The sequence below is a fragment of the Coregonus lavaretus genome, assembly GCF_964263955.1.
Source record: "Coregonus lavaretus genome assembly, chromosome: 20".
Classification (NCBI taxonomy): domain Eukaryota; kingdom Metazoa; phylum Chordata; class Actinopteri; order Salmoniformes; family Salmonidae; genus Coregonus; species Coregonus lavaretus.
The window spans coordinates 48,767,451-48,780,790 of record NC_140007.1 but is presented as its reverse complement, the minus strand read 5'-3'; the positions used below and the strand labels follow the sequence as shown (position 1 = coordinate 48,780,790).

The 13,340-nt window shown below is 47.7% G+C and overlaps 1 protein-coding gene across 1 annotated transcript; it reads right to left on the bottom strand.

Annotated features, from left to right (window-relative positions):
• Nucleotides 1-335: 335 nt before the first annotated feature.
• LOC311147575 (uncharacterized protein) lies at nt 336-10,770 on the bottom strand (the record flags this gene model as incomplete). Its single annotated transcript, XM_084184324.1, has 2 exons — nt 336-1,201; nt 10,698-10,770. The coding sequence occupies 2 exons, from the start codon at nt 10,768-10,770 to the stop codon at nt 336-338; spliced, it is 939 nt and encodes a 312-aa protein (XP_084040450.1).
• Between the last annotated feature and the right edge of the window lie 2,570 nt (nt 10,771-13,340).

Genomic DNA, 13,340 nt, shown 5'->3' with positions numbered 1-13,340 from the left:
CTAGTGGTCCACTAGACAGACACAGTGAGTCAGACGATAGCCAGGTTCTACCTGCGGTTGGCTGCTAGAACATTGTGACGCAGGACGGTTTGTTCTTTGCAGTGCGCTGTTAAAAACAGACTACTGCTGTGTAATGCTGCGATGCTTCTATTTAGGTCACTGCTGCTGGAGTGGGATAGAAAATATTGGTTCCTACTGTAGCTACAGTATAGTTTTGGGCAGGCTGACCTGCTTCCTGTCCACTGCACACACACCTTGAAGAATGACACTCTCTCCCCCTCTCCACACGCCTTTAACCAAGGTGGTGAGAAACCGACAAGTGACACAGCAAAGATCTACAGCAAGGGATGGGCAACTTCGATGGGGGGTTGGTGGGGACCCACAAGAAATCTTAACTCATCATGAGGTGCAGCAGTGGCTTGCGGGTCTGCGTACCCACACCCGTACCCACACCCGTACCCACATCCGTACCCACATCCGTACCCACACCCGTACCCACACCCGTACCCACATCCGTACCCACATCCGTACCCACACCCGTACCCACACCCGTACCCACACCCGTACCCACACCCGTACCCACATCCGTACCCACACCCGTACCCACACCCGTACCCACACCCGTACCCACACCCGTACCCACATCCGTACCCACACCCGTACCCACACCCGTACCCACACCCGTACCCACACCCGTACCCACACCCGTACCCACATCCGTACCCACACCCGTACCCACACCCGTACCAACACCCGTACCCACACCCGTACCAACACCCGTACCCACACCCGTACCAACACCCGTACCCACACCCGTACCCACACCCGTACCAACACCCGTACCCACACCCGTACCCACACCCGTACCCACATCCGTACCCACACCCGTACCCACATCCGTACCCACACCCGTACCCACACCCGTACCCACATCCGTACCCACATCCGTACCCACATCCGTACCCACACCCGTACCCACACCCGTACCCACATCCGTACCCACACCCGTACCCACACCCGTACCCAGACCCGTACCCACACCCGTACCCACACCCGTACCCACACCCGTACCCACATCCGTACCCACACCCGTACCCACACCCGTACCCACACCCGTACCCACACCCGTACCCACACATGTAGTCAGAGCCGGCCCTTGCCTTTTGGGGCCCTAAGTGACATTGTGTTGCCCCGCCCAATTCTACACATTTTGGGGTGGAGAGAAAATGTTGTAGCTTTAAAACCAGTTTAATGCAGTTCTACAAATCTTGCCACAAACTTGCAGTTTTCCAGCAAATTTCCTGCAATTCTACAAATTGCCATTGGGTGGACGGAAATGTTTGGTGTTTTTTAATATTACAGTGCCCTCCACAATTATTGGCACCCCTGTTTAAGATGTGGTCGAGGACTTCCAAAAATTCTCTTTTTTTTTTAAACAACATAGAACCCAAATGCAAAAAAAGAGAAAAATCCAACCTTTTATTGAAGTACATTACTTTGGTGTAAAAAAAAAATCACACATTTAGAAAAAAAAATACTTGAAATCATGTGTCCCACAATTATTGGCACCCCTGATGTTAATACTTTGTACAACCCCCTTTTGCCAACAAGACAGCACTTAATCTCCTCCTATAACATTTCACAAGATTGGAGAACACAGAGAGAGGGATCTTTGACCATTCTTCTTTGCACAATCTTTCTAGATCATCCAGTGTCCTGGGTCCTCTCTTATGCACTCTCCTCTTTAGCTCGCCCCACAGGTTTTCGATTGGGTTGAGGTCTGGGGACTGAGATGGCCATGGGAGGACCTTGAGTTTGTGACTGCTGAACCATTTTTGTGTAGATTTTGCCACATGTTTTGGATCATTATCCTGCTGAAAGACCCAATGACGACCAATCTTCAGCTTTCTGGCAGAGGCCATCAGGTTTTTATTTAAAATGTCCTGGTAGTTCAAAGCGTTCATAATGCCATGCACCCTAACAAGGTTCCCAGGGCCTTTGGAAGAGAAACAGGCCCACAGCATCACAGATCCTCCACCATACTTCACGGTGGGCATGAGGTGCTTTTCGGCATACTCATCTTTTGTTTTACGCCAGACCCACTTAGAGTGTTTGTTGCCAAAAAGCTCAATCTTAGTCTCATCTGACCAAAGCACACAATCCCAGTTGAAGTCCCAGTGCCGCTTAGCAAACTCCAGACGTTTACGTTTGTTAGTGTTAGTGAGAAAAGGCTTTTTCCTTGCATGCCTCCCAAACAGCTTGTTGGCATGTAGAGAGCGTCTGATGGTTGTTTTGGAGACTTTGTGACCCCAAGATGCCACTCTTTGATGCAATTCTGTGACAGTGAGCTTAGGACTTTTTTTTACTTCTCTTACCATCCTCCTCACTGTGCGTTGTGGCAAGATAAACTTGGGACCTCTTCCAGCCTTGTTTGTCACTGTTCCAGTTGTTTTAAACTTCTTAATGATTCCTCTGACTGTAGATACGGGCAAGTTAAGGCGAGTGGCTATTTTCTTGTAGCCATTGCCTGACTTATGAAGGTCGACACAAATCTGCCTTACTTGAATGGTGTGTTCTCTTGTCTTTGCCATGTTGACAAATGGGTAAGAGAATTAGGCCTCTGTGTCACGTCATATTTATACCCCAGGGAAACAGGAAGTCATGAATTACTAATTAAAAGTTCCTAGATACCCTGACCAACTTTAGCAACTACAGAAAAATATATTTTTTAAAAAATCAATTAAAATTTTCAGCGGAATTGTTAGGGGTGCCAATAATTGTGGGACACATGATTTCAAGTTTATTTATTTTTAAATGTGTGATTTTTTTTTTTACCACCTAAGTAATGTACTTAAATAAAAGGTTGGATTTTTCTCTTTTTTTGCATTTGGGTTCTATGTTGTTTAAAAAAAAAGGAGAATTTTTGGAAGTCCTCGACCACATCTTAAACAGGGGTGCCAATAATAGTGGAGGGCACTGTATATCTGAGTGAGAGTTACTAACAAAATCAAATGGGGGCCCCCACGGTCGGTAATTCGACCATGATTACTACCAGTTTAGATAGCTGGCTAGAATAACTTACCAATCCAAAAAAACATTCGCTGGCATGGGCTAAATGAGTGTCAGTAGCTGTTTCCATACAAATATTACAAAATCTGTACAAAGAAAATATGCACATTTTCCCACCAGTGGTGTGTTTCCACCAAACGGACTTGTTGCGGATAAAAATCAGTGCGTGATGACGTAGTGCAAACAACATGTACTTTTTTGCTTAAGTTTTCATGTACCGAATAAAAATCAAAAGTTCAATGTGTTTCTATGGCATTTTCAACTCTACTGATAGTTTTGTCACAAAAAAGGTTGCGTTAAATAGCAAATGTGCCCACTCTGGTCTTGGCACGTGCGCGCTAGACAACAGCTGGCAGATACAGGGCGGGTAGGCTAGTCTACACGATGAGATTATTATGGATAAGAGAGAGAATATTTGTATTTGTCAAACGGCAGTCGAGCATCGATCATCATGTCACCTGAATAAGACCCTCAATATTTATTGAAAGGAGCATCAAGATCACTATGTACTTTCACCACTAAGCAGGCGGGAGCTTAGCCAGCTAGTCCTAAGGAGGACTCTGGTACACAGCAGGCGGGAGCTTAGCCAGCTAGTCCTAAGGAGGACTCTGGTACACAGCAGGCGGGAGCTTAGCCAGCTAGTCCTGAGGAGGACTCTGGTACACAGCAGGCGGGAGCTTAGCCAGCTAGTCCTAAGGAGGACTCTGGTACACAGCAGGCGGGAGCTTAGCCAGCTAGTCCTAAGGAGGACTCTGGTACACAGCAGGCGGGAGCTTAGCCAGCTAGTCCTAAGGAGGACTCTGGTACACAGCAGGCGGGAGCTTAGCCAGCTAGTCCTAAGGAGGACTCTGGTACACAGCAGGCGGGAGCTTAGCCAGCTAGTCCTAAGGAGGATTCTGGTACACAGCAGGCGGGAGCTTAGCCAGCTAGTCCTAAGGAGGACTCTGGTACACAGCAGGCGGGAGCTTAGCCAGCTAGTCCTAAGGAGGATTCTGGTACACAGCAGGCGGGAGCTTAGCCAGCTAGTCCTGAGGAGGACTCTGGTACACAGCAGGCGGGAGCTTAGCCAGCTAGTCCTAAGGAGGATTCTGATACACAGCGGCGGGAGCTTAGCCAGCTAGTCCTGAGGAGGACTCTGGTACACAGCAGGCGGGAGCTTAGCCAGCTAGTCCTGAGGAGGACTCTGGTATACAGCAGGCGGGAGCTTAGCCAGCTAGTCCTAAGGAGGACTCTGGTACACAGCAGGCGGGAGCTTAGCCAGCTAGTCCTAAGGAGGACTCTGGTACACAGCAGGCGGGAGCTTAGCCAGCTAGTCCTAAGGAGGACTCTGGTACACAGCAGGCGGGAGCTTAGCCAGCTAGTCCTAAGGAGGACTCTGGTACACAGCAGGCGGGAGCTTAGCCAGCTAGTCCTAAGGAGGATTCTGGTACACAGCAGGCGGGAGCTTAGCCAGCTAGTCCTAAGGAGGACTCTGGTACACAGCAGGCGGGAGCTTAGCCAGCTAGTCCTAAGGAGGACTCCGGTACACAGCAGGCGGGAGCTTAGCCAGCTAGTCCTAAGGAGGACTCTGGTACACAGCAGGCGGGAGCTTAGCCAGCTAGTCCTGAGGAGGACTCTGGTACACAGCAGGCGGGAGCTTAGCCAGCTAGTCCTAAGGAGGACTCTGGTACACAGCAGGCGGGAGCTTAGCCAGCTAGTCCTAAGGAGGACTCTGGTACACAGCAGGCGGGAGCTTAGCCAGCTAGTCCTGAGGAGGACTCTGGTACACAGCAGGCGGGAGCTTAGCCAGCTAGTCCTAAGGAGGACTCTGGTACACAGCAGGCGGGAGCTTAGCCAGCTAGTCCTGAGGAGGACTCTGGTACACAGCAGGCGGGAGCTTAGCCAGCTAGTCCTAAGGAGGACTCTGGTACACAGCAGGCGGGAGCTTAGCCAGCTAGTCCTAAGGAGGACTCTGGTACACAGCAGGCGGGAGCTTAGCCAGCTAGTCCTAAGGAGGACTCTGGTACACAGCAGGCGGGAGCTTAGCCAGCTAGTCCTAAGGAGGATTCTGGTACACAGCAGGCGGGAGCTTAGCCAGCTAGTCCTAAGGAGGACTCTGGTACACAGCAGGCGGGAGCTTAGCCAGCTAGTCCTGAGGAGGACTCTGGTACACAGCAGGCGGGAGCTTAGCCAGCTAGTCCTAAGGAGGACTCTGGTACACAGCAGGCGGGAGCTTAGCCAGCTAGTCCTAAGGAGGACTCTGGTACACAGCAGGCGGGAGCTTAGCCAGCTAGTCCTAAGGAGGACTCTGGTACACAGCAGGCGGGAGCTTAGCCAGCTAGTCCTAAGGAGGACTCTGGTACACAGCAGGCGGGAGCTTAGCCAGCTAGTCCTAAGGAGGATTCTGGTACACAGCAGGCGGGAGCTTAGCCAGCTAGTCCTAAGGAGGACTCTGGTACACAGCAGGCGGGAGCTTAGCCAGCTAGTCCTAAGGAGGATTCTGGTACACAGCAGGCGGGAGCTTAGCCAGCTAGTCCTAAGGAGGACTCTGGTACACAGCAGGCGGGAGCTTAGCCAGCTAGTCCTAAGGAGGACTCCGGTACACAGCAGGCGGGAGCTTAGCCAGCTAGTCCTAAGGAGGACTCTGGTACACAGCAGGCGGGAGCTTAGCCAGCTAGTCCTAAGGAGGACTCTGGTACACAGCAGGCGGGAGCTTAGCCAGCTAGTCCTAAGGAGGATTCTGGTACACAGCAGGCGGGAGCTTAGCCAGCTAGTCCTAAGGAGGACTCTGGTACACAGCAGGCGGGAGCTTAGCCAGCTAGTCCTGAGGAGGACTCTGGTACACAGCAGGCGGGAGCTTAGCCAGCTAGTCCTGAGGAGGACTCTGGTACACAGCAGGCGGGAGCTTAGCCAGCTAGTCCTAAGGAGGACTCTGGTACACAGCAGGCGGGAGCTTAGCCAGCTAGTCCTAAGGAGGACTCTGGTACACAGCAGGCGGGAGCTTAGCCAGCTAGTCCTAAGGAGGACTCTGGTACACAGCAGGCGGGAGCTTAGCCAGCTAGTCCTAAGGAGGACTCTGGTACACAGCAGGCGGGAGCTTAGCCAGCTAGTCCTAAGGAGGACTCTGGTACACAGCAGGCGGGAGCTTAGCCAGCTAGTCCTGAGGAGGACTCTGGTACACAGCAGGCGGGAGCTTAGCCAGCTAGTCCTGAGGAGGACTCTGGTACACAGCAGGCGGGAGCTTAGCCAGCTAGTCCTGAGGAGGGCTCTGGTACACAGCAGGCGGGAGCTTAGCCAGCTAGTCCTGAGGAGGGCTCTGGTACACAGCAGGCGGGAGCTTAGCCAGCTAGTCCTAAGGAGGACTCTGGTACACAGCAGGCGGGAGCTTAGCCAGCTAGTCCTAAGGAGGACTCTGGTACACAGCAGGCGGGAGCTTAGCCAGCTAGTCCTGAGGAGGACTCTGGTACACAGCAGGCGGGAGCTTAGCCAGCTAGTCCTAAGGAGGACTCTGGTACACAGCAGGCGGGAGCTTAGCCAGCTAGTCCTAAGGAGGATTCTGATACACAGCGGCGGGAGCTTAGCCAGCTAGTCCTAAGGAGGACTCTGGTACACAGCAGGCGGGAGCTTAGCCAGCTAGTCCTGAGGAGGACTCTGGTACACAGCAGGCGGGAGCTTAGCCAGCTAGTCCTAAGGAGGACTCTGGTACACAGCAGGCGGGAGCTTAGCCAGCTAGTCCTAAGGAGGACTCTGGTACACAGCAGGCGGGAGCTTAGCCAGCTAGTCCTGAGGAGGACTCTGGTACACAGCAGGCAGGAGCTTAGCCAGCTAGTCCTGAGGAGGACTCTGGTACACAGCAGGCAGGAGCTTAGCCAGCTAGTCCTGAGGAGGACTCTGGTACACAGCAGGCGGGAGCTTAGCCAGCTAGTCCTAAGGAGGACTCTGGTACACAGCAGGCGGGAGCTTAGCCAGCTAGTCCTAAGTAGGACTCCGGTACACAGCAGGCGGGAGCTTAGCCAGCTAGTCCTAAGGAGGATTCAGGTACACAGCAGGCGGGAGCTTAGCCAGCTAGTCCTAAGGAGGATTCTGGTACACAGCAGGCGGGAGCTTAGCCAGCTAGTCCTAAGGAGGACTCTGGTACACAGCAGGCGGGAGCTTAGCCAGCTAGTCCTAAGGAGGACTCTGGTACACAGCAGGCGGGAGCTTAGCCAGCTAGTCCTAAGGAGGACTCTGGTACACAGCAGGCGGGAGCTTAGCCAGCTAGTCCTGAGGAGGACTCTGGTACACAGCAGGCGGGAGCTTAGCCAGCTAGTCCTAAGGAGGACTCTGGTACACAGCAGGCGGGAGGCAGGGGCGACACTGTGTGCTAGCTAACTAGCAAGCTAGCTAGTTAGCTAGCACACGGTGTTGCCCCCGCCTCCCGTCTGCTGTACTAGCTGGAGGCGGGGATGACCGGTAGACAGTGTCCTTCGCCCCGCCTCCCGCCAGGATCGAAAGAACTCTGATAATAATTTTATTTCAACAGTGTCACAAGCATTAAGATGTCGTGCTTCAATGGGGTGCTCAAATCAAATTATATTGGTCACATACACATGTTTAGCAGATGCTATTGCGGGTGTAAATAAATGCTTGTGTTCCTACAGTGCAGTAGTATCTAACAATTCACACAAATCTAAAAGTAAAATAATGGAATTAAGAAATATATAAATATTAGGACGAGCAATGTCGGAGTGGCATTGACTAAAATTCAGTAGAATAGAATAGAATATAGCATATACATATGAGATGAGCCGGGGTTCTGACCCAGGGCCTCGAGCTTAATGATGAGCTTGGAGGGTACTATGGTGTTGAATGCTGAGCTATAGTCAATGAACAGCATTCTGACGTAGGTATTCCTCTTGTCCAGATGGGATAGGGCAGTGTGCAGTGCGATGGCGATTGCATCGTCTGTGAATCTATTGGGGCGGTAAGCAAATTGAAGTGGGTCTAGGGTGTCAGGTAAGGTAGAGGTGATATGATCCTTGACTAGTCTCTCAAAGCACTTCATGATGACAGAAGTGAGTGCTACGGGGCGATAGTCATTTAGTTCAGTTACCTTTGCTTTCTTGGGTACAGGAACAATGGTGGACATCTTGAAGCAAGTGGGGACAGCAGACTGGGATAGGGAGAATATGTCTGTCACGGTTTCGGCCGAGGCTGCTCCTCCTCCTTGCTCGGGCAGGCTTCGGCGGTCGTCGTCCCCGGAGTACTAGCTGCCACCGTTGTATGTTTCATGTTCGTTTGGTTTTGTCTTGATGTTGTACACCTGTTTCCAGTTAGTGTTCATTAGTGTCCTATTTAGTTCTCGTTGTGTGTGTCAGGTGTTGTGTGTGATTGCTCTTCTGTTTGGTGTTCTGTGCTACGTGTTTCCCTCCGTTGTTTGGAGAGGTTTTTTCGCACATGTTAGTGCGCCTTTTGTTTGACGCCTGTGTGCGCCTTTATTTCGCCTCCGGGCTTGTTGAGCTCGTGTACTACGTGAATATTTCACTAAAGTTTTTTGGACTTAGTTTCTGCGTCCTGCGCTTGATTCCTGCACCACACCCACCTTCAGCACCCGTGACAATGTCCGTAAACACTCCAGCCAGTTGGTCTGCGCATGCTCTGAGGACGTGGCCGGCAGCCTTGCGAGGGTTAACACGCTTAAATGTCTTACTCACGTTGCCCATGGAGAACGAGAGCCCACAGTCCTTGGGAGCGAGCCATGTCGGTGGCACTGTGTTATCCTCAAAGCGGGTGAAGAAGGTATTTAGCTTTTCGGAAGCAAGACGTCGGTGTCTGCGATGTGGCTGGTTTTCCTTTTGTAGTCTGTGATTGTCTGTAGACCCTGCCACATACGTCTCGTGTCTGAGCCGTTGAATTGCGACTCCTCTTTGTCTCTGTACTGACGTTTTGCCTGTTTGATTGCCTTACGGAGGGAATAACTACACTGTTTGTATTCAACCATATTCCCAGTCACCTTGCCATGGTTAAATGGGGTGGTGCTGCCATCTATCCACAGTTTCTGGTTTGGGTTGGTTTTAATAGTCCCCGTGGGAACAACATCCCCTATACACTTCCTGATGAACTCAGTCACATCGTCCGTGTATACGTCAATGTTATTCTCAGAGGCTCCCGGAACATATCCCAGTCCGCGTGATCAAAACAATGTTTTGTTTGAGTTTCTGCCTATAAGAAGGGAGGATCAAAATGGAGTCGTGAAAACGAGTACTATAGTCAATGTGTTGATAGAACTTCGGTAGTGTTTTCCTCAGATTTGTTTTGTTAAAATCCCCAGCCACAATAAATGCGGCCTCGGGATATGTGGTTTCCAGTTTGCACAAAGTCCAGTGTAGTTCCTTGAGGGTTGCCGTGGTATCGGCTTGAGGGGGAATATACACGGTTGTGACTATAACTGAAGAGAATTCTCTTGGGAGGTAATACGGTCTGCATTTGATTGTGAGGTATTCTAGGTTGGGTGAACAAAAGGACTTGTTTCTGTATGTTATCACAATCACACCATGAGTAGTTAATCATGAAACATACACCACCGCCTTTCTTCTTCCCGGAGAGTTCTTTATTCCTGTCTGCGCGATGTACTGAGAACCCAGCTGGCTGTATGGACGGGGACAGTATATCCGGAGAGAGCCATGATTCTGTGAAACAGAGTATGTTACAATCCCTGATGTCTCTCTGGAAGGAGATCCTCGCCCTGAGCTCGTCTACTTGATTGTCCAGGGACTTAACATTAGCGAGTGATATACTCGGAAGCGGTGGATGGTGTGCACGCCTCCTGAGTCGGACTAGAAGTCCACTCTGAATACCTCTTCTCCGCCGGTGGCGTCTTGGAGCAGCCTCTGGGATAAATTCAATTGCCCTGGGGGGTACGAACAAAGGATCCAATTCGGGAAAGTCGTATTCCTGGTCGTAATGCTGGTGAGTTACCGCCGCTCTGATATCCCAAAGTTATTTCCGGCTGTATGTAATAACACAAAAAACGTTCTGTGCTAATAATGTAAGAAATAACACACAAAAAAACAAAATACTGCAAAGTTGCTTAGGAGCTAGAAGCAGAGCTGCCATGTGCGTCGGCACCATCTTGCCACCTCAGTAGCGCTTTGAAGGTTTTACATTAGAGATTTGAATTTGTAAAGCCTAAAAAGTTGCCTGCCATTATGTCAGATCATGACATGTCAGTTCAAATACATTTTTACCTGACAAATTATTTGATGGCCTGCAAAAATGTGTGTAGACCAGAAAATGGCTCTCTCCTCACTATCTATTGTTCCTGCAGTGAGGAATTACAATATTCAGAGAATATATTTTTTTATGATCTTATCTGCAGATAATCGTTGTCTGGAGGTCAAAAAGAAGCAGCAACAAATCAGGGGGCCAAATGAACGGCTCTTTCACAGATGCAATTCGGTTCCTGACGTTCACCAAAAAGAGCCGCTCAAAGAGAGCCGTTCGTTCGCGAACGACCCGTCACTATTGCCCAGACCTGATCTACGGTAACAGATAGCAAACGGGTCTTTCTGTTTTGTCTGTCATAATATTTGACAGCTCCACCGAGAGACGGGCAGTGAATCGACCACCCGGCACCGATGTAAATAAAAGACGTCATTGTACCCACTGACCCTCGATGACCGACAGTCCGACACACGAAACCAACCACCACAGACTGAACGGGGCACCGCAAACTGCCCGCATGCACTGATGCACAGAATAATAATTTATAATTGCAGATACATTTCCGGGATTGCTTGCAAACATAACACAGTAAATATAATAGAAGGAGTAATATTTAGTTAACGGCCAGCTGATTGTGCTGTGAAGGTGGTTAGCCAATGTACGCGATTAGCTTTAGGACCAGCCTCAGTGAACAGTTTAGACAGCATATAGACGATGCAATAAGACGCTCGTTATTGTGCAAATCATAAATATCTTACCTTCCTCACGTTACGTTTTTGGTGTAATGATATTTGTCTACATGTATTCGCTAGCTACTGAGTGAGGGAGGGTGTGTTAGTTCGGTTCCAAAAAGTATATTTGCAAAATGGCTACATTTTGTGTACTTGGGCGGTGCTGATAGTTGTTTCGACTATGTGATTGGTGTATACAACGCAGACATACTTTCTCCGGGAATATGATTGGACGACAGTGAATCATTAAAGTTAATTTACGCAGGACAGGACACGAGATCCATACGAATACGATAAAAAGTATTGAAAAACTGTTATGTTATTGTTCTTTCTCTGTCGATTTCAGTGCTACAACATGATACGATTCCACTGTTATGTCAGTACTACAACATGATACTATTCCACTGTTATGTCAGTACTACTACATGATACTATTCCACTGTTATGTCAGTGCTACAACATGATACTATTCCACTGTTATGTCAGTAGTACTACATGATACTATTCCACTGTTATGTCAGTACTACAACATGATACTATTCCACTGTTATGTCAGTGCTACAACATGATACTATTCCACTGTTATGTCAGTACTACAACATGATACTATTCCACTGTTATGTCAGTACTACTACATTATACTATTCCACTGTTATGTCAGTTCTACTACATGATACTATTCCACTGTTATGTCAGTACTACTACATGATACTATTCCACTGTTATGTCAGTTCTACTACATGATACTATTCCACTGTTATGTCAGTTCTACTACATGATACTATTCCACTGTTATGTCAGTTCTACTACATGATACTATTCCACTGTTATGTCAGTTCTACTACATGATACTATTCCACTGTTATGTCAGTACTACTACATGATACTATTCCACTGTTATGTCAGTACTACTACATGATACTATTAGAATGTTATGTCAGTACTACTACATGATACTATTCCACTGTTATGTCAGTACTACAACATGATACTATTCCACTGTTATGTCAGTACTACAACATGATACTATTCCACTGTTATGTCAGTACTACATGATACTATTCCACTGTTATGTCAGTACTACTACATAATACTATTAGAATGTTATGTCAGTACTACTACATGATACTATTCCACTGTTATGTCAGTACTACAACATGATACTATTCCACTGTTATGTCAGTACTACAACATGATACTATTCCACTGTTATGTCAGTACTACAACATGATACCATTCCACTGTTATGTCAGTACTACTACATGATACTATTCCACTGTTATGTCAGTACTACTACATGATACTATTCCACTGTTATGTCAGTACTACAACATGATACCATTCCACTGTTATGTCAGTACTACTACATGATACTATTCCACTGTTATGTCAGTACTACTACATGATACTATTCCACTGTTATGTCAGTACTACAACATGATACTATTCCACTGTTATGTCAGTACTACAACATGATACTATTCCACTGTTATGTCAGTACTACAACATGATACTATTCCACTGTGATGTCAGTACTACTACATGATAATATTAGACTGTTATGTCAGTACTACTACATGATACTATTCCACTGTTATGTCAGTTCTACTACATGATACTATTCCACTGTTATGTCAGTACTACTACATGATACTATTCCACTGTTATGTCAGTACTACTACATGATACTATTCCACTGTTATGTCAGTACTACAACATGATACCATTCCACTGTTATGTCAGTACTACTACATGATACTATTCCACTGTTATGTCAGTACTACTACATGATACTATTCCACTGTTATGTCAGTACCACAACATGATACTATTCCACTGTTATGTCAGTACTACAACATGATACTATTAGAATGTTATGTCAGTACTACTACATTATACTATTCCACTGTTATGTCAGTACTACAACATGATACTATTCCACTGTTATGTCAGTACTACATGATACTATTCCACTGTTATGTCAGTACTACAACATGATACTATTCCACTGTTATGTCAGTACTACATGATACCATTCCACTGTTATGTCAGTACTACAACATGATACTATTCCACTGTTATGTCAGTACTACATGATACTATTCCACTGTTATGTCAGTACTACAACATGATACTATTCCACTGTTATGTCAGTACTACAACATGATACTATTCCACTGTTATGTCAGTACTACTACATGATACTATTCCACTGTTATGTCAGTACTACAACATGATACTATTCCACTGTTATGTCAGTACTACTACATGATACTATTCCACTGTTATGTCAGTACTACAACATGATACTATTCCACTGTTATGTCAGTACTACTACATGATACTATTCCACTGTTA